The 27496-nt window shown below is 46.7% G+C and overlaps 2 protein-coding genes across 2 annotated transcripts; one reads left to right on the forward strand and one right to left on the reverse strand.

Moving 5' to 3' along the window:
* The first annotated feature begins 1948 nt into the window (after positions 1–1948).
* Positions 1949–4288, forward strand: LOC135817196 (digestive cysteine proteinase 1-like). The gene has a single exon (XM_065330325.1). It carries the CDS (start codon positions 2073–2075, stop codon positions 3735–3737), a length of 1665 nt encoding a protein of 554 aa, XP_065186397.1. The 5' UTR covers positions 1949–2072; the 3' UTR covers positions 3738–4288.
* Positions 4289–6653: 2365 nt separating this feature from the next.
* On the reverse strand, positions 6654–27482 carry LOC135816575 (uncharacterized). The gene is made up of 7 exons (XM_065329767.1): positions 27390–27482; positions 22203–22256; positions 20953–21063; positions 16918–17139; positions 13030–13299; positions 10289–10333; positions 6654–7255 (listed from the first exon to the last, which is right to left on the reverse strand). Exons 3-7 carry the CDS (start codon positions 21026–21028, stop codon positions 6891–6893), a joined length of 978 nt encoding a protein of 325 aa, XP_065185839.1. The 5' UTR covers positions 21029–21063; positions 22203–22256; positions 27390–27482; the 3' UTR covers positions 6654–6890.
* Positions 27483–27496: the final 14 nt, after the last annotated feature.

Here is a 27496-nt window from a genome sequence, read left to right on the forward strand (position 1 = left end):
CTTGACAAATCTGGAGCGCTCTGGCGCACAACAACCGGCCATGGTGGAAACTAGTGGAGTAAAGGTCCCACGGTCCACATTGATGATGCGCTCAGCATACTCCAGCTTCTTCTTCTCATGCTGAGCTCTGCCAACAATTTCTCAAGAGGTCTGGTGGTATAGGACGGAGGATCGGGATGAAAAACCCGGACATCCAGGAAAGCATTCTGTGCCCTAGTCCGCAGCCCTCGAGCCCAGATATCAGCGCGAGCGTCGTTGGCTGTGTTAGTAACGGCTGCCAAAATCACCTCCCCCGATACCGGAGCGAGCTGATGCTCAACAGCGACATACGAGCAAACCTCAGTAAGTAAGTCGGCAAGAATGTCGCGAACTTCATTGTGCCGAATGGTGGGGAAACCACCAGTAGGGCAACACATGGCATGGGCCGGACTAATTGGTTGACCACAAGAGCAGGTAGTAGGCACATCAACCAGTGCCCAGTCATACCGCAACGCCACCGCATCCTGGAAATCTCCCTTCGACAAATGATATCCGTGTTCTGTGATAGGCAGTGTGTTGAGCCAGCTAGAGACACCTCGGGAGGACAAATGCTCCAATCAAGTGCCATATCCGCTGACGGAACTCAGCCTCGCTTGTAGTGCCGCGTTGACTGACAAAATCCTTCTTGGTTGTCATAGCATCTTGTCGAACACGTTCTGGTGCATACTCGGTCCATGAGGTGAGGTTCTGTTGCAGAATTTCATTAACCTGGGCTGCTGTCCAGTTGCAGCTGGCAATAACTCAGTTTCGATTACTTTGTTCAACGCTGATACTGCGTCCTCCTGAATAGGAACTGTACGAAACAGGTAGACCCAACGACCCCGTATGCCATGGGTCAGAGCTTCATATGCCGCTTGTGGCTCGGTGTTGGCAAACATTGCTAATTGCGGTGCAGCTCCCAACACCAATCATCAACCCTCTCCCTGACTTGGCTGGCAGCATCATCAGGCTCCCCTATGTATGAGCCCAGATACTTTGTGCTACCAGTCACAATACAATGCCTGTGCCTTCAAACAGCTGAGATGCCTCCTCCTCCAATCCGCGCTTCACGAGAAGTAGGGGTTTGTCCGGATTGGTGAAGTATCCATACAGGTGGCCATGTTCCTGGGCTGTTGTCCACCAGTCTCAACCACTCTCATCTTGCCAGCACCACTTGAGCCATCTGCATACCCGGCATATGATCGTTGTGTTGCTGCTGTAAAATGCCGAATGATGGGGAGTGTGGCCAATGCATAAAATGCCATCATTCCGGCATGGACAGTGGGTCTCCCTGCTGGGTTGTACATAATTATACCCTCCTTTGACAAAATCTCCCCACCGTCAGAGACAAACAGACGTGCCTCCCACTGATACATGATAGGAGTTCCGAAGAATCACGGGTGGATAATGCTGGACAGAGGCGCTGAACGTTATGCAGAGCTGCCTGTCGGTTTCTGCTGTTGAATGTGTTACTGGCATCCCCCAATAGCACTCCTAGTCTACATAACATTAAACAGTGAACGATTCATGGATTGGTTGCCTTGAAGATGTCTTGCATCGCATGCACTGCTACTGTGCTAGTAGCTGCTTCAACTAACTTTACTACTTACTTTAGTTAATAGTTGTAAGTAATTATATTAGTTAGTTGATCCGGCGCATTTCTCTCCACTTCACCAGGTCATCAAGACATCATGCATGGTCGTTGTCATTGTCAAGGAGACCAAGATACCAGCTGTTCATGCAACATCCTGATTCAGGACTGTAAGTCTGTAGCCCAGGTCAGGAGTACCGAGTAGGGCTAGGCAGTGTAGCACTAGTAGATCTACAGTCAGTGTAGATGACTGTGTAGACTACATGACCGTGACCATTTCCAAGCCAAGGGTGATGGCAGGAAACCCATTACATCTAATCTCTGACTTGGGTTGATTTTTCCACTGGCAGGTGACTGTCGTCTCCCCCGCGCGCTATTGCCTTTATTGGCGGTCGACGTAAGTTTTAGTTTAGTTTGTTACCTGCACTGGCTGCAGCAGATCACCTGGCTGGTAGTGGCCACGATGTGGGCCGCGTCGTCACTATGGCTTTGTTGCCTGAGCGGGGCAGTGTTTGCGTCGGCAAGGGCCGACAAGAAAATTCCGGCATTCCCCAGCAGGTACATGGCGCAAGGGACCATCAGTCTGCCGTATGCCGAGATCGTTGAGCCCTACACGGCTTACGTTGATGGCGACAATGATAGAAGCAGGATCGACACGTACCACGGCCTGGCATCGGTGTTCCGCCTCGGAAACGAGGGCGCGCACGGCACGAAGCTGAAAGTCGTCTACGAAACGACGGAACAATTCCTGAACAAGCGGACCTGCTTCCATTTGAACGGATCGTCATCCGCGCCGCTGCATCACCACTCGCTGTTGCCCAACAACCCGGAGCGGTTCGAGTTTACCGAAACAAAGCAGTGCAGTTTTGGAAGCGCCGAGGTGTGTGAGGTATACGGGTATAAAGTGCAGCATGGCGACAAGATCGATTATTACACATTCACAATGATGGTCCGGGATGACGGCGCTTCCGTGCCAGTGCGATTTCACTTCCTGGGAGCGGACCTGGTGTTTTCGTCACACTTCGACGAGTACATCTTCACATATGACAAGTTCTATGCAGTGACACTGGGGTTCCCTGCTGACACGTTTGTCCCACCTATTGAAGAATGCGTGGCGTTTCCCGCCGCTCCAGGGTCTGCGATGCAACACCGGTGCACTGCGTTTGATCGACTCACTGCAGCCCCGCTGCCTGAGGACAGCATAGACGTCGCGTTCAGGAGCTTCAAAGCCAAGCACAGCAAGGCATACGCAAACGCCAGGGAGCACTTTGAACGCAGCTGCGTATACCGCGCCAGCCACCATTTTGTCGAGTCGTCCAATCGACGCAACCTTGGCTATCGCTCCGAGTTGAATCACCTGGCTGATTTGTTTCCGGCCGAGAAAAGAAGACTGCGGGGCCTACTCCCAAGTACCGGAACCTCGTACCCAGCTGATACGCTGTGGTTTGAAGCGGCTAATCCGGCGCAAACCATACCAGAGAGCCGCGATTGGCGCATCTACGGCGCAGTGACGTCCGTCAAGGATCAAGGAATATGCGGCTCGTGCTGGGCGTTTGGCGTGACGGGCGTCATCGAGGGAGCCTACTTCATAAAGCATGGCCGCCGCACCATGCTGAGTGAGCAGAGCTTGATCGACTGCACGTGGGGCGTGAAGAACCTGGGATGCGAAGGTGGCCTCGAGGTACCTGCGTATCAATGGATCATGAACCACGGTGGAATCGCCACGTCAGAAAGCTACGGCCCATACCTGATGCAGGATGGCAAGTGTAACTATGCCAACGCCACCATTGGCACGACGATCAGTGCGTACGTCCGCGTCAGGCCGCATAACGAAACGGACTTGCTGCTGGCCTTGATGGAACAACCGGTGGCAGTGAACATTGATGCTGGCCACGAGTCATTTTCCTACTATGCTAGTGGTGTTTACTATGAGCCGAAATGCCACAATAAAAAATCTGGTCTTGACCATGCCGTGCTGGCCGTAGGGTTCGGGACACTCAACGGCGATGACTATTGGTTGGTGAAGAACTCCTGGTCGACGCACTGGGGCAACAACGGCTACGCTCTGATGAGCCGTAAGAACAATAACTGCGGAGTGGCCACTGATGCACAGTTCGTTAGGCTGTAGAGTTTAGCCACTGGTGACGCACCTGCACTGACAAGCCTATCCAGCTCCCTGTGACCTTGGCTGGAATATGGCATGGTGTGGTTTATTTTACTTAGCGCCGGTTGACTACTGAGTAGTGATCAGCATGCAATACAATCATGTACATCCACATTGGGTTATAATATACAAGTCGTAGGTTTTTGTGATCTCGATATCGTCAACAAAAGGTAGTATAGTGTATTAGTGTGCATTGTAACGTTACTTTGTGTATGGGATGCTGTGGCCGACTTCGTATTTATTCATTATTCTTGTGACCCACTGTGCGTAAATTAGGTTTTGTCATGAAGTTTCACTTCACCATAGCTACACATGATGTGGTGATTTGTTTTCAAAACAAACATTTCAAATGCAGTGATTGCCACTGTCTGCCATGCCACTAAGTTGGGCACTAACTTAGGTGCATCGGTAATGGATCTAACGGTTTCGGTAGCACCTACTGGCTTCGGTATAGATGCACTCCAGTTTTCTTCTACCCCAAACTGTGGAGTTCGCTAAGAAAGTTGTGAACATCACGCAACTGCATTATGAAAGAAAGGGGGAGGGGGGCAACCGCTCTATCATATGAGTCAGTTCCTATTCACAATCTGCGCATGCGCTGCATGAAAAATTCTGTTATTGTGATGTTAGACTCGGCCGGGTGGAGAGCCAAGGATTAATTATTTTATAAGAAGACCTTGAAAGAGGACCAAGGAGCTACACTTTATGCTATAATGTCCACTAACACCACTGCAGTTTATGTTACATTACAATCAGCTCATGCGATAACATAATAGATTACACGACACTGACCAACGGGCAACGGTACTGACGTTCTACAGTTCTGCACGTTCTCATGATTGTGATGTGAAGAAACAAATATTGACGTTCCTGCGCGGCCCAGTCACCCATCGTTTCCAGGGCGACAAACACCTCGTGAACACCAGATCAGAGACAGAGAGTCGCTCATTATTGATGGTGGTGGGAAGAGACGTCATATCAAGAACCCACCGTCGACGTCATTCGCAACGCTGTCACCTCCAATACAAACCAGCTTCTTTTGTAGTGGCAAGCCCTCGCTGGGCAGAACAGTACGAGAGAGTGGTAACGATTTCGGCGATGATTTCACCGTGATTAGGAAGGTGTTTGCTCCTCACATCGGATCGGAGAAAGCACCCCTCGTTTTTGTTTTTTGTTTTTTTTACGACTGTTTGCCAAGTCGATGGTGGACTTATCGTGTGCTCTGCATGCAGGCAGTTATGAGTCAAGTGTCAAGTGTCAAGTCGGCGGAAAAAGCACGAACCCGGAGTGAGAAGCAGACTCTGGTCCTGAATTGCTGTACTAGTGTAGGTGTCCCTGGGACTCGGTCGCTGGTGGGATAGCAGAGGTGGAAGCAGACTATTCGTGCGTCAATTAGACAAACTGATGTGAACGAGTGGATCAGGAAATTGCCAGATTGGGCGCTAATTGGTGAAGAGTTGGCTCCGTCAGATGGTGATGACGTTTGACATGCATTGGTTCGGTGTTCTACCTGCAGGGCTCGGAACGGCAGATGGAGGGAGGGAGGGAGGGAGAGAGAGAGAGAGAGAGAGAGAGAGAGAGAGAGAGAGAGAGAGAGAGGGAGGGAGGGAGGGAGGGAGGGAGGGAGGGAGGGAGAGGGAGAGAGAGAGAGAGACTCAGAGTGGTTTGAATTTGTTTGTATAGACCATACTAGTAGCCAAAATCAAAGGAGTCTCGGTCAACAGCTACTTATGAAGAGGAAGAAGCCGAAGACAATACATAGTAAAAAAAAAAAGGATGGAAAAGACGCGGGTTGGTATCAATTATTATTATTTTTTTTACACCGCGCTCTGCGGTGAGCTAGAAAGGATCAGCCTATGCACTGCACTAGTCTGCAGTGCACTAGTCTGCACTGCACTACTCTGCAGTGCACTAGTCTGCAGTGCACTAGTCTGCACTGCACTGGTCTGCAGTGCCGAACTGGTGCGGTCTAGGCATAGTAACGGCTGACGAGCGGGACGGAGGCTCTGTACTGGTGCAGTGTGTCTGGGCCGGTGACGTTCGTGGCCTTAGTTCTCCTCAGGGAATAGTACAACACGTATTGTACTACTCCCTGGCTCGCCTGGGCCACAGTCATGTTGACCAAATCGAGCTAGGTGAGACTTGGAAGCAGCCACCAGTCAGTGGCAGTGATGAATACTGTGATGAATACTGTACCCCCCCCCCCCCCCCAGTCTAGTCGTGTAGCTAGAGGACACATGAATACCTCTCTCTCTCTCTCCCTCCCTCCCTCTCTCTCTCTCTCTCTCTCTCTCTCTCTCTCTCTCTCTCTCTCTCTCTCTCTCTCTCTCTCTCTCTCTCTCTCTCTCTCTCTCTCTCTCTCTCTCTCTCTCTCTCTCTCTCTCTCTCTCTCTCTCTCTCTCTCTCTCTCTCTCTCTCTCTCTCTCTCTCTCTCTCTCTCTCTCTCTCCCTGAATGCCTGTTCAGTGTCAGCTGATCAGGTAATAGGGACCTTTCGCATTTGCCACGAAACGAATGCGAAACGAAAGTTTGATTCAGCTCGTAATCGTTTCGTTGAAAACAGATTTCAGGTTTCGCAAGTCGTCATGCAAATGTGCATGGCAACTACGAATACGGCCGCGGGCGCCGGTAGCTTGGCGTACGGGTTTTTACACGCACTCGTGCATGGATCATGGAATCAAGGGAAAAATGTGTACCTTGCAAAACATGTGTACCTATCCAAATAAATGTGTACCTGACGGATTCGGAGCGTGCCACGAATGAAGAGGCTTCCATTCGTGAAAACGAGTTCTCCGCAGGGACTCTGACGAATCCTCGAACCCAGGTGACGAATCAGCATTCGTTTCGTATCCGTACGCGGGGTGCGAAAGGTCCCTATTACTGTCCTTGCCTGTTCAGTGTCAGCTGATCAGGTAATACTGCAAGTACAACATCAGCAACCAACAACAATAAAATAAATATTCTACATGCATGTATAATAAATTAATAATGGGCAAAGGCATCTCATGCAAGCACAACATTGATCATTTGACGAATCTTAGACCTGTGGCCGTCAATCACCTCAAGCAGCACACGCAGAGGATCGGTGGAATTCCACGCAAACAATCGTGGCTTCCACTCACAGCGTGGTACAGATGGTCACGGGAAGCATACTGCCCACCGGGTATGAATGGCCATGAGTGGTGCGCGAAGTTCCGGGCGGGCCACTACCGCGAGATGATCCAATCCAGGCGACTCCGCCTTGCAATGATACCCGCAGAGCTCTTACACACTCGAAAATCTTCACAAAATTGGTTTCCTTCAGGCATAGGTGTCCTGAGTACAGCCATTTTATCATCTCAAACATGCAGCTCCTGGAGGACGGACCTGGCAAGTGAGCTGCTCTCTCCTGGCAGGCGTCTTGAGCTCGAGTCAAATTACGACCGGTCTCCCCTTGATCATTAGCCACGTAGTAGAGCTTCTGGCTTCCGTGACATTCATAATCTGCACAAAAACAACACATCGGATTTACTACTACCGTACTTGTTCAAATCGTCTTTTACCATCGCTTTTTTCTTCTTACATGTATTTTTCCTTACCTTTTAGATTGTTTTCGCATCGTCTCCATCGCTTACATTGTTTAATAAAGTAATCCAAATGCCACTTCAGCTCGTCCTCTTTATTGCCCTAACTTATTATTGTCTCGTCGTCGAATATTTAAATACTACCGTGTAATTCATCATTGAATGGATAAAATATTATATTTCGCTTCTGCTCTTGTACCGGTTAGTTGAGCACTCTCGTGTGGGGTAGTACCCTTGTCAGGGCTATAGCCCGAGGGGTGCAGAAAATGCCATGACAAGTTTCTTTAGGTACATGTAGCTCGAACTGCTTTGGCCATGAACACCTTTAACAGGAGAAGTGCTGTTTTCTCCGTTGTAAGTTGTTCTCTAGCATGCATTGACCCCACGGCAGAAATGATATTCGTATGAACACAAAGTAGTATTACTGGCCGGGGTGTCGGAAGGTATTGCACATCGTCATTGGTGTGGCTATGAAAAAGGCAGGGGTTGGGGTCCTCCCGGGAATGTTCTTAGGAAAATTGGGCCCAAATAGCCCCCCTTTCATTGAATTACAGGTTCCAACGCCCCTGACTAGCAATACCGGATAGTGCGGGCAGAAAAACGGCATTTTGTCTGGTATGTATGGTGATCTGGTATGTTCAAGTCAAGTATTTAAAAAAAAGAGTAAATGATTATTATTTGAACTCGGATGGTGAGCCAATATAGTTATGATGAAGAAAGGAAAAGGACAAAATGTTACGAGTTATGACAAACTGTCCACCAACGTAACCAGACCTATACGGCGAAACGTACGTCGTGTGGAACTACTTGTTATTGTACATAACTAGTCCATCATACATGATAGTGGAGTTCAGTAGGATGTTGGCGTTTCGGTTTGTCACAATTCGTTTTCGCTTAGCTTCCCCTTCTATGTTTATTACATGAACTTGAGCCTCCCAAGTTGGGTGGTCTGTTGCTTTGCGTCATCGAGTTGTAGTAGGGTCGGTCTGTCCAATAGTCTTACTAGTTTCGTCATCATCCAGTAACTTTCGGCATTCTTTGTTGCCGTGATGCGTAGCTCGTGCTCTTCTTCGTTGCGCTTTCCTTCCCCTCTTGGACCTTTCCGAACCTGAGCCTTCCAAGTTGGAAGGTTGTTGGTTTGCGCCTTGGAGAAGTGTTGGAGCTAGGTGTCAGGTTGCCGAATGTCTCAGTACTCCTTGTCAGTTTTGTGCCATTTTGTCGCACTCGCTGACTGTATAAGATCTGGTTACGTTGGTGGATAGTTTGTCATAACTCGTAACATGTTGTCCTTTTCCTTTCTTAGTCAAAGTTATTATTATCGTGTCCATTCCCAAAGGGAACTCACGACGGCCGTTAAAATCTGGTAAACCCTAGCGGCAGATGCAGCTGCTCAAGTATTTTTGGTGTCCTGAAAAAGAATCTGCCAGTTTTTGGCATTATTAGTAGCAAGAGTACATAACCTGGTAAGTATGTACATGATTGTACTCTTGCTAGTACTGTATTTGCCAAGGTCTACTCCCAGCCAGGCACATGAAGATAAGTAGATTGTTCTATGAGGGCCTGTCACCATGATACAGGAAAGAAGAAGAAATAACCCCACCACAGTTTTTTTCCTTTTCTCTTTTTTTTGTTTTGAAAATCTGAGGGGTGCCGCGAGCACCTTTCGCACCCCCCCCCCCCCCCTGGATCCGCCCCTGCTTGCTGTTTGCGTTACGCAGAGCTCATTGAGTTGTCAGCTTGAGCACTCTGGCAAGGTACATGTACATTGGGGCCAGGTAGTCGTACCCAAACTGGCTTGGGTATGACTACCTGATTGGGACAGGCTGGTTCAAATCTGCCTTTGGAAAGTGTACCGTATCTCACCGATTATAAGTCGCACTTGATTATAAGTTGCACCCCCATTTTCAGGTTTGAGCAATATTGATTTGATGTATTGACTTCAGTAGTAAGTCACGCTCGATTGTAAGTCGCACCCTCTTTTTACCCTTGCATTTTAGTGTAAAAAGGTGCGACTTAAATTCGGGGAAATACGGTACGTTTCCGATTGCTAGCAGGTTCAGTCTCATTTTCCGCTCTGTGCTGTGCTGACAAGTCCACAAAGGACTGTCCATTGACTGATTGACATGCTGTATTACACAGTACAGTGCACATAGTACATACTACTGCACCATCAGAGCTACACCACGTCCAATATATTAAACAGTGACCAGGTGATTGGTGCCTGCCATGCACCACTATCCAGAGTATGCCTCTTGCTTCACATGTATCAGCCCTGACTTACATGTACATGAAGAGTACAACCCCCCAGAGTGTGCAACTCTTACTCAACTATGGGTGCCGTCCTGACAGAATTTCAAGCTGACGTCTTTTTTATGATGCAATGCGCACTGTACACGGATTATCAGACGTATCCTGAACCTGTGATAGACAAAGCCCCATTTGATCCGGTACAAATTAGTGCAAAGAAAAACGTGTGTTGTGTTGACACCCCGTACAAATGTCGTAAATCACTGGTGCAAGGAGCATTGCATCATGAAAATGACGTCAACTTGAAATTCTGTCGGGACAGTAGGGTATGTGGGAGTTGCACACTCTGTGAGGGGGTTATGTACTCTTGCTTACATGCATAGGCTGTGATGTGATCCCAGCATGCACCTATACTTGCTCCCTCTGTCTGCCAGGTCACTTTACTCCAGTCCAGTATTCACAACCACTGCACACTCTGCAAGATCTGATTCAAAGTACATGCATGACAACAGCAACACGGAATGCGATAAATGCAACTACCCCTGGGCAAAAACTTGAGATGAACAGACAGCTGCCTGGGCTGGGGCTTGCATGCAATGCATGGAGGTGGCAGGTTTTGAACGGAACGGGTTTTTACTTTTTAGGCAGACCGTGTTGTTTCATTGAAGTGTTGCGTGCCGCTAAAAGGTACAAAATACTCACTCACCCGCATAGTGTCCGAGAACAAGGTCCCCCCGATTGACTTTGCGTTCTGTACATGATAGGGAGAAATGATTGTAGAGTCAGAAAAAGTGATCTAATCTGCTTGAATATGGAGTGAAAGGCCTCTTGTACGGGCAAAGCAAATGTGCTTACATATGACACAATATCTCAGTACAAAAAAATTGATCAAAACGCCAACTTAATGCCAAGAATCTGAAGAAAGACTCAACAACTTGAAAGACTTGAATATGGAGTGGTGCTAAGAATCTTCACATGCAAGCCAGCTGACATGGCCTTTTTAAGACGCGTCAAATGCAAGCTCCATGAGCAAGAGCCCAGCTGAATACCGTACAAAACGGGAAGCGACAGAAGATTCGGATCGGTTCAAACTTTCCTACTGCAGTGAGGGTATGTGTGTGTGTGTGTGGGGGGGCAGAAGCTTACAAAACTGCTCCGTTTCAAGTTTGAACAGGTGACGGTGTTTGGCAGGAAGTGCACACTGGCAACTTTGTGAATTTTTAAAAACATTTCCAAAACAATGCTTTCCTCGATAATGTATCGAATAGCTCACAGGACGAGTAGAATTCTAGGATTCTTAGCAAGCTGAGATTTCTCCTTACATGTGCATATTTGCTTTAGCTTGGGCTAGACCAAGACTGTGTTAGACAATCTGACATCGGTATCTATCTCTTTTTCTGTTAAATTGTGTGTTGCTCCCTACATGGGAGCTCGCGGTTTTCCTGCTGACATGAATTCTCACTTGACTGACTCACGACTGCCATCCAGAGCACACGAGAAGTCCATCGAACCGTCCACTCGGCAAACCTGCAAGAAAGCACCACTCCCTGCTCAATACACAAGTGTTTCGGGGAATTCACCCCTCATCAGTTGAGCTTGAGTTGGCTGAGGAAGATTGTGCAGGGAGCAACACACAATTCCCCAAGTATCGCCGATGTCGCACCAACCTCTTCTTCACATTTTTCTGTCGTTGTCCTTAGAATGGTACAAAACACGTGGGTACCTTTTTTGGTCTGACAAACCTGTCACCCACTATGCTTCTTGCCTTGCACCGATCAACGCCGAACATCACAACTGAGTTTGGCTGAATTCCGTCGTGTAAGAAAACGTGTCTACTGCCGTAATATCGCAAACAGTCGCTTGTTTTTGAAGCGCTGTCTGAACAAAATGGTTATTGATTGTCCATCACAGCCTTAGTTAACTTGCATGATTTGTTTGTTCTTCCAAGTGCAATAAAGCCGTTACATATGTCGACTCAGCTCGTCCTTTTGTTTGCAGTTCTGAAACTGGAATTTCAAATTTGAGTGTTCAGATATTTCAAATTTCTGCACTATGTCAAGGATAGTAGGCAAATAGGAAGTCGTTGCATTGGCAGTTGATTCAGGGCCGGACCGGGAAGGAGTTTTGGAGCGGTGCGGCCAACCTTTGAGGGGCGTCCGGGGGACCTCCCGTGGAAGAAAAATTTTGAAAATTTACGTGAAATAGAGCGATTTTGGGCATCTCACGAGGCTCCAGAAAATACACAAAATCACAGTCAAAGAACACAAACACAACTTTTTTATATCCATAAGTCGCACAGTACTGGTGATGGTAGCATTCAAGAAGTTGAACACTGTAAGGAATAGGTAAAAAAAGAACGTTTTTTAAACCTATTATTTTAGTAACTATGATCTCGTGCCGACTTCTCCGATCGACTGCCTCATTATCGAACGAATGATTCTATTTTTCGGCTTCCTCGATCTTATCTCTTTGGATCGAGTCTTTTCTGTGTTGTGCGATGTTTTCGCTCGTTTCCAATGTTGACTAGTGCATGCATTTTTGATAGGAGTGACTGGTGCTACCCTGGTGGAAGGCGCAGGTAAGCTCAGGAGGTCGTGCTGCAGAACAATCTTCAATCTTCGTCACGGACTTCTGAGCTACAATGTACTTCGAAGCACATAACAATGACGACAGTATACAGTCATGTACCTCTGAATATTTTTACACCAGTTTTGCGCGAATCACATGGACCATCCAGCTGGGAAAGGGGTCCGGCCATGGCCGGACCAGCCTGAGCGGTTCTGGCGGCCCTGTTGATGTGTACAGATTCCTGTAGTTAAGGTAGCTCAAACCACTTTCGAAGTAGTGGTGAGGCATCCTGCAGCTTTATAACTCGAAGTGAATTGGTGAGCACACATGCTCATTCCCTGGGCACTACAAATTCACAACTCATTTCATTTCACAGAATCATTTTCAACGTTTCGGCAAATTGCCATCATCAGGATGCAATGAGCATATATTGCATCCTGATGACAGAAGAAGTGCTATTTTCTCTGTTCCAAATTGTTCTCTAGCATGCATGGACTGCGAATTGATATTCCTATGGGGCATACTTATGTATTTTGTTGTACTTATGGGGCCTCGAAGTTACGAAAATTGCGTTTTTCGTACTTTCAAGTGGCCATAAGTACAACAAAATGCATAAGTATCCCCCATAGGAATATCATTTCCGCAGTCTATGCATGCTAGAGAACAACTTAGAACAGAGAAAACAGCACTTCAGTACGAAAGAGAGGTTGCGACTTCGGCGATGATTTAGCGCGAGCTCTAGTGTGGGAGCAAACCCATTCCTAAACAAAACAGCACTTCTTCTGTAAAAGTTTTTTCATGGCCAAAGTGGTTCGAGCTACCTTAAAGGCAAAGTCTAAGAAGGAATCGTGTTCTCCTGGGAAGCAAGCATCTACTTACCAAAGTCCAAAGGGATACAAACAAATGGATACGTGTTTGCTTGTCGTGAGAACGGCGAAGCTTTGTTGCTGAGCTGCGTCACGTAGTTGTCACTAATCCATGTTGAAGGAGCTGCTTTTAGGCACTCCATTGTTTTGTGATTAAATCGTACTTTCGAGAGTGCTTGGTTCGCAAGCTGCAAGCCAGCGCTTTTGCAGTTACGATGAGCATCAGCAGACGTGTGCTTTGTGGCACTGTAGTAGAAGTCAACTCCTGCGCAAGTCACGGATTCTGAAATGAAAAAAAAACAAAACCAAAACAAAGTACACGCACCTGGAGTTGTTAGTTGTTCTCTGCGTGGGAACTCACGCTTGTCCCGCCGGCCTCATGCTTGGAACACTGCGTGCCATGCACATGCATACATGGCCGTGTTCTCACTGGCCATGATGTGCCAATTCATTCCTATCAGCCATGCGCTACAGTACTGCCGGGCGCCGAAGAACAGGAGGTCAGAATTCTAACCTAGCCGGTCATATTTTTAGCGAACACAGCAGGTTTGTTCCGACGTTATTCGATGATACAGTCATAAATGTACATTTATACAGGGTTATACTTCTGAGTGTACATTATAGCGTACATTACAGTTCCGCTCTTAAAAATTGGTGAAATTCTAGCCGACAGTACTGCAGTCATCACGTTGTTGTCTCGTCCGATGCAATGGCCACGTTTTACATACCCATAACTTGTGTGAGGCCCAGATATTCCTATGAACTCACAACTGCATACTAGAAATGTTCCAGGTTTCTTCCAATGGTTTTACGCCCTGCTGCCATACATTTAGAAAGCGATCCTGTCAGCTTTTCTATTATTTAGGTATTGGCGACACGATAAATTTGTCACAGGCTTTCTGCAACAGGTGAATGCTGGAGGCCATTTGATTTTATTGCCAATAGGTGGACCGGTGTGGGTAGCCACCAACTGTCCTATGAAATCAACGTCGTCAAAGTCGCCACCACTATCTCGAAATGTAGACCCGTCTTTCTCTGAAGGAACGTCATGTTTGGGCAGCTTCAAACGGCCATGGCCCCTCCAAAGTTGCAAAGTGCCCAAATATATGATGGAATAACGCATTCATCGGAGCACTGTCGACACTTTGCCAAAATTAATCGTTCTTTGTACGCCTATACATGTACATGTACAGGTGACACGCCATGCATGCCTGGCATGTGTGCATGCCTGGTATGTGGCCATATGGCTGTACTGTGAGTGCACTTGGTTTACATGTGGCCCTTCAAGATATGCAGTCAACTCCACTTACTTATGTACTCGCATGAAGCGAATTTTGTGATATAGCAAACCGCTGTCCATGAGTGCCTGTTTGAACCCATGCGAAATTGACCCTTTGTAGCGAACCATTTTCGTTTATAACGAATCATATCTTGAAAGGCAAAATGTAAACCAAGCGCACTTGTACATTCGTGGGCAACACGCCAGTGATTTCTCACTGCTTGAATGGTGCGAACGCATTTCTGTTATAACGCATTTCTGTTATAACGCATTTCTGTTATAACGAATTTCTGTTATAACGAATTTCGCATAAAAATGACTAATCTTCCTGCACAACGGTGTTCGTTATATCAGGAGTCGACTGTGTTTTTTTATAAACGGAAGCTGTTCATTACAACGGGTCAATGTTGTATGTGTTCAAGCAGCCTCGAACATGCACAATGCATGGTTCACTATGGTTGTCACGAAATAATCGCTACAATTATGGGATATTCATTGGTTTGAGGGAAAGATGCACTGAAAGGGAAAAGTCTGAAGAGAAAATTGACCGCCACCACCAGGACTCAAACCAGGGACCTTCGCTTGAGGCCAGCGATGCTCTAACCACTGAGCTATCATGAGCTATGGTGTAGCTGTCATAATTATGGGAGTTTGTTATGCATAATTATACCAAGAGTACATAAACCAGAGTGTGCAACTGTGCATATCAGATCTGAAACAGCGCAGTTCGTGCACTATGTCACCCTGATGAGGTCAGCCAAGCCGCGACTTGCGCACAGCTCAAATTTTCATGTTTCATAGCCCGGAAATCAGCCAAGTTTTCTTGATTTTAGACGTCCAGTTTCAGGATTTCGGTGTTTTGTGTGACTGTGTACATCCACCGACGAGTAAAGTCACCAGGCTATCCGTATCAAAAAACCGAAATCAGGACAAACTCAGTGTCCTGCACCACCGCGACTGGTTACGCAACTTTTCACCGTACCTGTGGCTTACCATGCCGTCAGAAATGACGTACTGCACGAATTACGCTCCCACAGGAACCATCCCGAGTTGCACACTCTGGTTTATGTACTCTTGATTATACATAATAAGTAGTGCCAACTGTGAATTGATTTTCTCATTCTGGACACCCTGGCCTTGCAATAGTAGGTATCAAATGGGTAAATGTTTGCAAGTGCGGCCCGGATAACCTGACAAGCTAGAGCATATAAAGCAGAGTGTGCAACTGCGCATCCTTTCTGTGAGAGAAAACCATTCCCAATACGCAGCAAAGTTTTAGTTCAGGTCAACATGAATCACAGGAAAACCCTCACGCCGTAGGTACGTCCAGTGCCAAATCACTGTATCACCAAGGCAATGACAAGATATCCGTGGGCACTTTCACCTTTTGTATCACAAGCCGCAATGCGCAACCAAAAAACCGACATTGGCCGTTTGTTGTCCAATCACTTGGAAATCGATATGAGAAAAAATGGGGAAACTTCCTGAGCAATATCCTGAAGACATTTCTCAAAAAGCTCAAACCAGATTTGAAATATTTGAAAATGTCTTGAGGTCAATAGACTCAATACTTGTAACCACACTGTAGAAGACTTTTCGGAGCAACAACGTTTAGCTACACCAGAATCCCAGAAGACAGCATCATTTGCAAACCCATAATCAGATAAGACTTTTGTCATTTCTGGGAGGGGGGGGGGGGGTATGCCAATTGCAAGGTACAGGTTGTCCCCCGTTAATACGAGTCCGGTTAGTACATAAACCCCGTTAGTACATAAAAAATCTCAAGTCCCGGACGAAACGTGGTCACTTCCATACAAATTTTGTCGGTTAGTACATAATTCGTTAGTACATAAACCCCGTTAGTACATAACATTTCTCCGTACCCGCATGCCACCTACCTCAACAGTACATAGTTTGTTGGTCTTTTGGCCTTCGAGTGGAGGCACGTCGTGTTCTAGTTTCTACTTGTGGACGCAATTATCTCAGAAATCAGAGCGCACATCACAAACCGACAAAGCTCTGTTTTTTTCGAGTGACTGTACAGGCGCGGCTGGGCATGTATCATGTAAACTGTAGAATCTTCGCTGACTGTGACCGTTTTAACATAATTTTTATGTTATATCGAGGGAATCAAGAATATCTCGCTCCCTAGTCATGGCAGCAAGAAACACTCAGAAAAGTTGAAAAAAGTGCAAAATTCTGGTATACAAGCAAGTTATGTACACTTTCGTTTAGTACATAAACCGCGTTAATACATAACATTTGTCAAGTCCCAGAGATTATGTATTAACGAGGGACGACCTGTATCCAGATTCTCGCTTTAAAAAAAGGAAACCTCCCTGCAATGCTTGAGCGAAGTTGGAGAGACCTACTCGTTATGGACACTTGCCTGTCTGTTATAGTTACCCCCACTGTTTATTTCTATTGCATGATTTGCATCAGCAGATCTCCTTGACATGCCATCCCCTCTGGGAGATCCTTAAGATTATTATTATTATTGTCCAACATGGGAATGCCGTGGGCTTCATACACCTCAACGCACAGCATGATAAGCGACGGCAATCAGCACCACTCATGAGGGGATCCACCAGGCTATAACAAGCTATAAAGTATAGACCTTACCGAGCTTCCTGCATTGTGGCAAGTTGTAGAATTCAAAACGTGTGTACCCGTTACCCACTGATCGAAACGGGGCTGCTGCACCGTTCGTAGTCTTGCAGGATTCTTCGCCTTTGCGGCAGTAGGCATAGTACCCAAACTGGCACTTGAATTTGTATATTCCAATGGGATCAAAAGGTATCAGGATCACACCAGTACGGTCGTAATCATCGGGTACCGAAACATCTGAAATCACAGAGACAACACAGGTATGCAAACTACAGGTGTACTCAGACCCTTCTCAAGTACAGTCTCGTCAGTGCACTGCCCTCCGCATTCTCAGGCATTCTCATTCCATAAATTATATGACAAGATTTGACAACAACAACAACAACAACAACAACAACAACAACAACAACAACAACAACAACAACAACAACAACAACAACAACAACAACAACAACAACAACAACAACAACACCATCTCTTATTGGCCACTGGCTATCGTGAGAATAAAGATTTGAAACAGCAACAACAACAACACCATCTCTTATTGGCCACTGGCTGTCGTGAGAATAAAGATTTGAAACAACAACAACAACAACAACAACAACAACAACAACAACAACAACAACAACTTCTCTTATTGGCCACAGGCCATCGTGGGAATAAACGATTTCAAACAACAACAACAACAACAACAACAACAACAACAACAACAACAACAACAACAACAACAACAACAACAACAACAACAACAACAACAACAACAACTTTCTCTTATTGGCCACAGGCCATCGTGAGAATAAAAGATTTCAAACAACAACAACAACAACAACAACAACAAGAAGCTTGCTCACTCCATCCACCACAATTACGCCCCGCCTCATATTCTAATGCTCGCAACCCCAAATCGTGTCAATACAGGCTATAGCATTCGGCACACTCGCACATGGCATCAAGTTGCCAACTGCAACAACCGACCGCTGCCTAGGTTCCCCTTTGGATAATTCTCTCCATTATTTCAATGGCCTCTCATCAACGTGATGCGATATTTAATCACCAGCTTTGTTTAACAACAGCCACCACATACCCTGTACAGACGATACCTCAAGTCCCGCACCAACATCAACTGGACCGTGTATTCTGCGCAGCGTAACAAGGTTACCAATCTGCTTCGTCGCGCAAAAATCCGACTTCCTGCAAGATGCTGCTGTTGGTCCCAACCATAGCAGGACTAACGTATACAGTGTACACCCTTGTTAAGTCCATTTTAAAAAACTCGCCCTCAAAGCCCATACCGTACCTAACTGCTGAAGACCAATCCATCACAGATGCAAAGCGGCTCAAGGCATCCATCCTCAATGAATTCTTCATCCGCCAAAGCCAGCAATATGTTGTCGATGTCCCTAGTCAAACCCCTGATATCCACAAAGAGCCCTTTGATACCCCTAAAGGCCTAAACCTGTCCCACATCTCCACCACACCTGCTAAGGTGGAACGCCTTCTTCGCCAACTGCACACCAACAAAAGCCCTGGTTATGATGGCATAAAGACCCGTGTCCTGAAAGAAGCAGCAGTAGAACTAGCTGGACCATCTCTCTGTGCCCTGTTCAATGCCTCCTTTCAGCATGGTGTCCTCCCACAAGCATGGAAAGATGCAACAATATCGCCTCTCTATAAGAAGGGAAATCCTCATTTACCTAACAACTACTGACCCATCAGCCCCCTCAGCGTGATTTTGAAAGTGTACGAACGGATAGTGCACATGCGTCTGTACGACCACTTGGAGCCCTATCTTCCTCATCGGCAGTCAAGCTTTCGGCGAGGTGATGGCACAGTTTTGCAGCTCTCCAGAATCATCGACGAGACCTCTGCCAAGAGGGACAATGGAGAGTCAGCCGTCACTTGATTTTCTACCTCAGCAAGGCATTCGACCGCGTTTGGCATGCTGGGCTAATGGCACAGCTGGAACACTGTGGTGTCACTGGTGCTGCCCTCTCTTGGTTCCTTGCATACCTCACTGGTCGGTGGCAGGGAGTGCAAGTGGAAGCCGCTACACCTGAGTGGCTGGCTCTCCCTGTTGGAGTTCCCCAAGGCTCAGTACTGGGGCCTCTACTCTTTCTCACCTATACCATTGACCTGCCAGTATCCTGTGAAAATCACTCCACGGCAAGAAGACCATTTGCAGACAATACTGCCCTTGTCGCCTCCCACAAGTCATACCAATCTGCGCTCAACCAACATCAGCTCTCACTAACTGCTGCTGGGAATCGGCTAACCACATGGCAGCTGTTAGTGAACACTGATAAAACCGTTGTGATGACCTTTCACCATTCCAATCGCCAACCACCCTTCCAACCCTCCATTATCCTGCACAATCAAACACTGAAGGTAGTTCGCAGTCAGCGGCATATCGGCATTGTTGTGCAGGCTGACCTGAGGTGGAACTGCCACTTCGAGACCATGCTTGCCAGAGGCAGCAAAGCCCTACATCTGCTTTGCTGGCTGCGTTCGTCCATCCACTCTTAGACCCTATGCACCCTCACACCACCTACATCGACCCAATCCTAGAGTATGCTTGCATTGCGCTACCCCCCCCCCCCCCCCTCCCCTCAGTGTTACCCGATCAGACAGGCTCGAACGATTCCAACGCCGTGCTGCCCGCCTTTGCTTGCGCATCCCCCTTTTCACCCCAATTCATCATTCTGCTCTCCTGCACAGACTCAACCTCCCCACTCTTTACAGCCACCGCATTCTCAAGCATGTAATTCTTGCTCACAAAATTCACCACAAGCATGCACCCTCACACATCAACAACCTTGTTTTACCCCTGTTGTAATCGCAGCCTACCCCCTCAGGCACCCTCGCGCCTATCACCTGCCAACAATCCGGACTGACCGACACAAAGGCTCCCCATTCAACATTGCCCTCGACCATTACAATCAATTGCCCACCACCTTACGTGCAATTCCCCAAGTACTTAGTTGGGATTTTAATCTTCTGGTAAATTCTATCTGCAGCTGCTCTCAATATGCAACCACTACCGGTAGGTTCTAACGTCCTTCTCCCTTAGGGAGCATCTCATAAGTTCGCATTTTGTTTCTAAACGTAACGCATTTCGAAACGGGGGTAGGGGGGTAGCGCCCTTTTCGAATAGAAAAATGACTGTTCGCACATTTTCTGGAACTGTACAATCTACTACCGTGCTAGATCCCTGCAGCAAATGAGTGTGTTTTGGTGGAGATCTACCTGTGTTTGCAGATCAGCTAACCCTTGCACTGCATGCATGCAGGCTACTCAGAGGTGTCAAATGTCACACCAGCCTGATCAAACCGTGTACCTGGCCAGCGTTTACAGCAGTACTGTTGTTGTGGAGGAACTATGTTTATGTGCATGTACATGTCATTGATTGTACTTGTACTCAGTAAATGCGGTACTACTGTATGCCATTCACGACCGCTCTAGCAAAACATTCATATCCATATCCATGTACATGTTCATGTACAATCATGTACATAAGCATACCATAGCATGGGGCATGGACGTGTACAGTAGATAAACACAGAAAATGTGCGATAAGACTTTCGAATAGAGGGGGGAGGTAGGGGGGTAAAGTCTATTCGAAATGCGTTACGTTTGCAAAATAAATGCGAACTTATGAGATGCTCCCTTAGTCAATACAGTTCTCTCATCTCTCATTTATTCCTCTCCCCTTGTCATTACAGTCACCTCATCTCTTATTGGCGCGAGTCGCCATCGTGAGAATAAAGAATAATAATAATAATACCGGTAACCGCCATGAACTCAGACTGTGATCAGCAAGTGAATGCAATGTTTACATGGCTACTTGCCCATGTCTAACCCCCAATGTTTACATGGCTACTTCCCCATGTCTAACCCCCAATGTTTACATGGCTACTTCCCCATGTCTAACCCCCAATGTTTACATGGCTACTTCCCCATGTCTAACCCCCAAGACGAAATGATAGTAGCCGACTGGCCGAAATTTAAAAAAAAGAAAAAAACGATCGTGTGATCTACCAGCACCTTACTTACGAGGTAGATGACACGCGTATTTTGCATAAAGGTTTTGACATACTAATGGAAACGGATGTTGTGTCACACTCGGCATACAGATGTTAGGATGCGCTTGACACTCATTGACATCTACGCAAAATGAAGCAAAAGAAACAGAGGAAGAAGAAAGTGGGTTCCAAGTGGACATGGCCTTGATTGGAGAGGACATGCAGGAGGACTGGAGGATCTTGTTGAGTCAACCATGGAGGGGATGAGCACCAAAGATTTCAGCTCGACCAAGGCCACTGCAGTATATGACGACAACACCCAGGATAATGCCCCCCCCCCCCTCTCACCCTCACCACCTTGCAACGACGGCAACGAGAGATCAACGGGAGGTAGATCTCGACGAACGGATGCACTCGAATAAAGGAAAAGGTGAGGCGACATTCCGATCCCATGCAGTAAAGTCGTTATAGCCTCACCAGCGGCTACAAAACTGAGTGTAGTTTTCTGCCTGCATTCGAATGATACCCAGCAGATCCGCATACATTTTCGCTGTGTGTGCCACAACGTAGAGATCTGGACCCCAAACACGCCAAGCCGTGGACTCTAACCCAGACACCTGCTCTCTACGTGATCATGTTCTCTACATTTCACGTATAGCACAGCCTCTCTACTGATAAGCTACAGGTCTTGTAGGCCAAGCTCCCAGGTGCAATGATGAGGTGGTCCAGTTCAGTGCTGCCAACCAACTGGGTGTGTTTTGCGTACTCCGACTTCTGATTTCCCGTATTTTGCAGTGTTTTTGCGTACTGACAATGTACTGCCGTGTGCATTGTTTGTTTTTGACACTCACATGCTTGTCGGTGGCTAGATATCCTAGTGTCAAACATGTGTGACTTGTAAGTTGTACCACGACATGATAATAATATTATCATTATTATTTTGAACATTTTACGATTATTATTTTTGCTACATGTAATCGAAGCATGGCATGCACTCGCTTAGGCCTGGAGAAGTTGCATCTTCAGGTACATGCACTATGCAAAGAGGGGGCAGTAAAAGCCACCCTGTTGGCCCTGGCCCGGGTATATCATTGTGATCAATGTACATGTATACCTAAGGAAACATACCGGAAAATTTAGAGCCCCCCCCCCCCCCCTTGCACCACCATCAACAAATCCATTTCAACTTTGCTACAGATATAAATGAAATTGCAAGAAGAGATAATAAACCGACCTTATGGATAAGGATTATTTGGCTGTGCTGTATGTACCGCTACTTACCCCTGCAATGGTGCCAATCATGTCGCAGTCCAAGATCGCATAGACGATGATATTCTGTAGAGGTCAAAGGAAAAAAATGTGAAGAGCGCTACCGGTATCACAGCCTATTCCATACCGCTGTAAGACCACTATTACTAACGAACATTATTGATTAAAAAAACGTAACTCGGATACTGAACTAATAAATATAATTAAAATAGAAGAGATCACATGGAAACGAGGTATGAAGCAACTATCCACGACTGTAACAAGATAACAAGCAGTCAGAAAGTGCGATAACAGGGCGCAGCACTAGACATGTTACTGAGACATTCAATGACCTGAGACCTAGCTCCCACACACCTCCAGTGCGCAAACCAACAGCCTTCCAGCTTGGAAGGTTCAAGGTTATGGTAAGACCAATGATGGGAAGGTGAGCGCAGCGTGTATGGGAGCTTGGTCTCAGGTCGTTGAATGTCTCAGTAACATGTCAGTTTTGTGCCCTGTTATCGCACTTTCTGACTGCTTATTATCTTGTTACAGTCGGGGATTGTTGCTTCATAACTCGTTTCCATGTGATTCCTTCTATTTAAAAAAAACTTGGCCTGGTATTTCGCTCCTGCTCTTGCATAATATTATTATATTATCGTAGTTGAGCACTCTCATGTGGGGGTAGTGCCTTTGCTGTTTGCATTATGCTATCAGGTTCGGCCTCATTTTCTCGGTGCTGAGCTGATGAGTCCACATAGCAAGTGGAAGAAACAGCATGCTGTCCGCAGATTGAGGAACAAAACATAGAAGTAGCGATTTCGGTGGTACCGTGAAGTCCGGAGCAAACGCCCACTTCGCTGCAAACGCCCACCCCAGCTCGATTGTACTATTTTCGCAGGTATGTCGTCCTGAGGACAAGAATGGTGTACAGAAAGTTCGATTTCGTACGAGTAGACATGAAAAGCCTACGAACTGCCTATGGCAAAGACTAAAGCAAAAGAACTTTCGCTATAACTCAACATCAAATTCCCGCGGACAAAAATGCGCTAACCTCGCCAAGAAGGGACCAACTGCATTCAATCCTTTCGCAGTCGTTCTTGGAAGCGATTGTTTTTTTCGCCATGCCAAGACGCCACAAGTTCGACGTGGAGTTCAAATGCAGTGCTGTAGAATGGCACCGCCTCGCCTACACAGCGAAAATGTTTCAAAGACGGCGCGGCACTTCAGCGTCGATAGAAAAAGGATCCGAGAGTGGATTGAGAAGTACCCTGTCCTGAAGCAGGAAAATGTTGGACTGAAGAAGAGAACGAGACTTCACCGTGGCAGAAAATTGGCTGCACCACAAGTAGAAGTTGGTCTGCTGGAGTACCTCAACAAGATGAGGAGTGAAGGTACGCAGCCTATCTGGATACAAAGATTTACGTTGCTTTCAAACTAAAATTACACTATCAACTACATTGCATCTTCAGGGCATGCTGTTTCCAACCTCGACCTGAAGGAACATGCGCAGGAACTCCCTGGTGGGCGTGGGATGACTTTTTCTCCCGGTAACAGTTGGATTTGGCGCTGGAAAAAGAGAAACGGTGTAACAACACGCTCCGGTACCTACAGCTCGCAGTTCATACCCGATGACTACGCTGAACAGATCCTGGACTTCCGCAGGTGAGGTGTAATTTGTTGCTGTAGTTAGGTGTTTGCGAGTAAAACAATACCGTGACTGAGTCTGTGCATCACTGTGCATGTTTGCTACACTAGCCTACATGACACCTCACTATGCTATCGTGTATGTTAGGTAATTATTTTTTGCACGACATGCCGGTAGAACTACAGCCGCTATTATATAACCCAATACCAGTTCAAAACTAGTATTAGATAAACCTTGTTATAGTTCACGCATATTGGTAGATTGACAGCATGAAACAAGGTGGGGGTAATGAGAGTCAGAACCGGGTTCAACACCCATATGGTTCAAATGGTCCGCAGGGACCGGGGCTCTGCCAACCGCGGAAGGTTGTAGTAATGTCACTGTTTCCGAACACAGTGTCCTCCACCTTGTTTCATGCTGTCAATCATTATCTAACAATAAACTACAGCCGCTATACTATCCTATAGCGCTAGTCTACCATAGTGTACAGTACATCATTTTTAGTGCATGACCATCATCATCACTTCAGCAGTTCAGGCTTCTCTACATACAGTGTGGCTGCGTAGCGGCTAGTGTAGCCTTTAATACTAGTTCCCTATATCCAGAATGTGCCACTGTACTGACTATGACTGTGATGCGGGTTTTGTCTCTCTCTCTCTCTCTCTCTCTCTCTCTCTCTCTCTCTCTCTCTCTCTCTCTCTCTCTCTCTCTCTCTCTCTCTCGCACACACACACACGTGTTTGTGGTGCGATGTTAAATTTTCAAAACAATTCTTCAGTATTAAACGGTTATTTTCTTTTCTCGTGTTTTCTGCCACTGTAGCAAGATTAAGTCAGCACGGACCCAAGATGGAATGGGACCACAGTCAATCATCAACATGGACCAAACCATGGTCAGGTTTGACATGCCAAGGGCAAAAACAAATAATGCTCGCGGCGCTCGTACGGTGAGGATAAAGACGACCCGTGCGGAGAAAAAGGGTTCACCGTCGCCCTAGCTGCTACGGCCTCTGGTGTCAAGCTGCCAGCGTTCATCATTCTGAAGGAGCGAAATGGTGTGCTTGGCAGCAGAGTTGCGATTAATCTAAGTGTCCCCAGCAACGTGACTTTGCACGCTTCTCTGAATGGCTGGATGAATGCCGATTTGCTGAAGGTCTGGCTGAGACGGGACGTTAAGTCGGAGGAGCAAAAGAGATTACTCATCCTCGATCAGTACCGGCCGCATGCCAGCACGGAAACGGCTGATATCCTCTCAGCAGAGTGCAATTCCGCCAGAGTTATGATTCCGGGTGGATGCACATCCATTGTACAGCCCATGGACCGCTCAGTGAATAAGCCGTTCAATGACTCGATCAAGGCATCTTGGAGCCAATGGATGAAAACAGGAGCTGGCAAGACACGACATGGCAACTTGAAGCAGCCCTCTCGACAAAACATCATTGACTGGGTATCAAAGGCATGGGCTGGAATCAGTCCTGGTTTGCTTATCAAGGCCTTCCTTGTGTGCGGAATATCTAACGCGCTGGATGTCACTCAGGACAGCCTGATCGATAATTCCATCTCCGTTGACGAATGATCTGATGACAGTGATGACGAGTCAGATGGAGTTGGAACTGACGATGGCCATGATGACAGCGAAGATGAGGACAGTGATGTCGAGAACAGCGATGATGCGTACGCATAATTCCACTTCTCCCGTCATGTGGATTCTTTATGTTTGGAACATAACTGCTTATCATTTCACATCCTATTCTCGTGCTATAGATCGGAGCCCATTTTTATGCTGCACATATTTTGCCCTGTCAGTAAGCAAGCCAAACCCTTTCAACGTCCTTATGATTTAAGCGCAATTTAGCGCGTGCCCCCTTCCCCTCCCCCCCCCTTCCCTTTTCTTATTTTGCACATTTTGGGTGCCTTAGCACTTTCCAGCTTTTATGTTTCTTTTTCTTATTTTCGCGCGCGCGCGCGCGCGTGCGCTGTCATATTATTTTCTTGCTTTTTAGATTCCATCCGTGCGTGTTCCATCATTCAATTTACCAGATCCGCAGGTCAGGTCGCAGCAAGCCCTCGTATTACCGGCGAGCATGGTATGGCATTCTCGTGCAATTTGTGCCGCATAATTCCTTGCGTGAAGAAACACTAATAATTATCATGAATAAGGAGGTGTGGAGGGGGAGGGGGAAGGGGACGCATCCATGATTTCCAAGAATACTGTACAACAGGTGATTCTGGGGGTATTAAAATATTTGAGTCATGGACAAGTTAGGGTTTCAGGTGCAATGTAGAATTAGGTGACCTACAACAAGTTGTCTTCACATACAGTGCATACTCTACAGTCCATTTCAAAACTATAGACGTGTAGGGTTTTTGAAATATTTCAAATTTGGCTGGACCTTTTTTAGAATAGTTTTCGGAATATTGCTCAGGACCGCTCCACAATTACTCTCATATACAGTCAGACCTCGCATAACCGCACACATCCGTTTTCCACAAAAATATCCGGATAGGCGAGGGAACCGGATAATCGAACACACATACTGTATGTAAGCATGGCATACGCTGTACATTTGTAACCAACTATTTTCTTCCGGATGGCGAGGGATCCGGATAAACGAGGACCGGATAAGCGAGGTCTGACTGTAGTTTCTAAACGATTGGATAACAGAGGACCAATTTGGAAAAAATTATGCACAAAGTGATCACAGATTTTATGTGGTATAGATGCTGGCATAACGGTTTTTGCCCAGGTACGCGTCTATAGTTTTGAAATGGACTGTAGTGCCTTTTTTTGTGCAGATTTACGTGCTTAGATTCTCTACCTAAACTTTCACTTTCATAGAAAATAACGTACTTCACAGGATTGCTGTTCTTCTCTACGTTACGGGAATGTGCCGGTTCCGGGCACCCAGGAACCTATACGGGGCACGCGCCTGATTAATAAAAGAAGCTGGTTATTCTTACGTGGAACCCCGAAACACTGTGTATTGAGCAGACTCATGACATCAGCAGACCGTGTGTGTGTGTGTGTGTGTGTGTGTGTATGTATGCATGCACGCGCGTGTGTGTGTGTGTGTGTGTGTGTGTGTGTGTGTGTGTGTGTGTGTGTGTGTGTGTGCGCGTGTGTGGACCTACAGCAGACTGTTCATCTGGTTTGTGATATTTCTTTCCTCTGTTTGTGAGTCCTTTTCCATCAATATGGCAGCTTGTTTTGATTTCCTTTTTTTTCAATTCATTTTGCTGTACTTCCTGTTTTGTTTTGCGCCACTGCCCCTCACCTTGCGCTCAGTTCTCTGAGTGGAGGGCGGCGTGACCCCACGGGGTAGCTGATTGATAGTAGTAGTAGTAGTGTGTGCGTGCGCGCGCGCGCGTGTGTGTGTGTGTGTGTGTGTGTGAGTACCTGGGTGTGTGACACCATTCAATGTATAGCAACATGTCATCATGTCACAGAATGTCCACATGCTACATGTTAATGTATAATAACTTTGGAATGACTGCGTGCTTCGGTCAACGTGGAACTTTCACCGTTGGAATTTTTAACATGTTGAAATCTGACAATAAGCTCACAATACATACTTCTAGCTTTCTGCACTCCCCCGGTGCCGTATTGATATTTTCCATTCGTCAACGTAGGCAGGAGCAAAGCCAGAAGAGCCAAATTGATCTGTGGCAACAAGAAATGT

Source organism: Sycon ciliatum, chromosome 5 (genome assembly GCF_964019385.1).
Source record: "Sycon ciliatum chromosome 5, ocSycCili1.1, whole genome shotgun sequence".
Classification (NCBI taxonomy): Eukaryota; Metazoa; Porifera; class Calcarea; order Leucosolenida; family Sycettidae; genus Sycon; species Sycon ciliatum.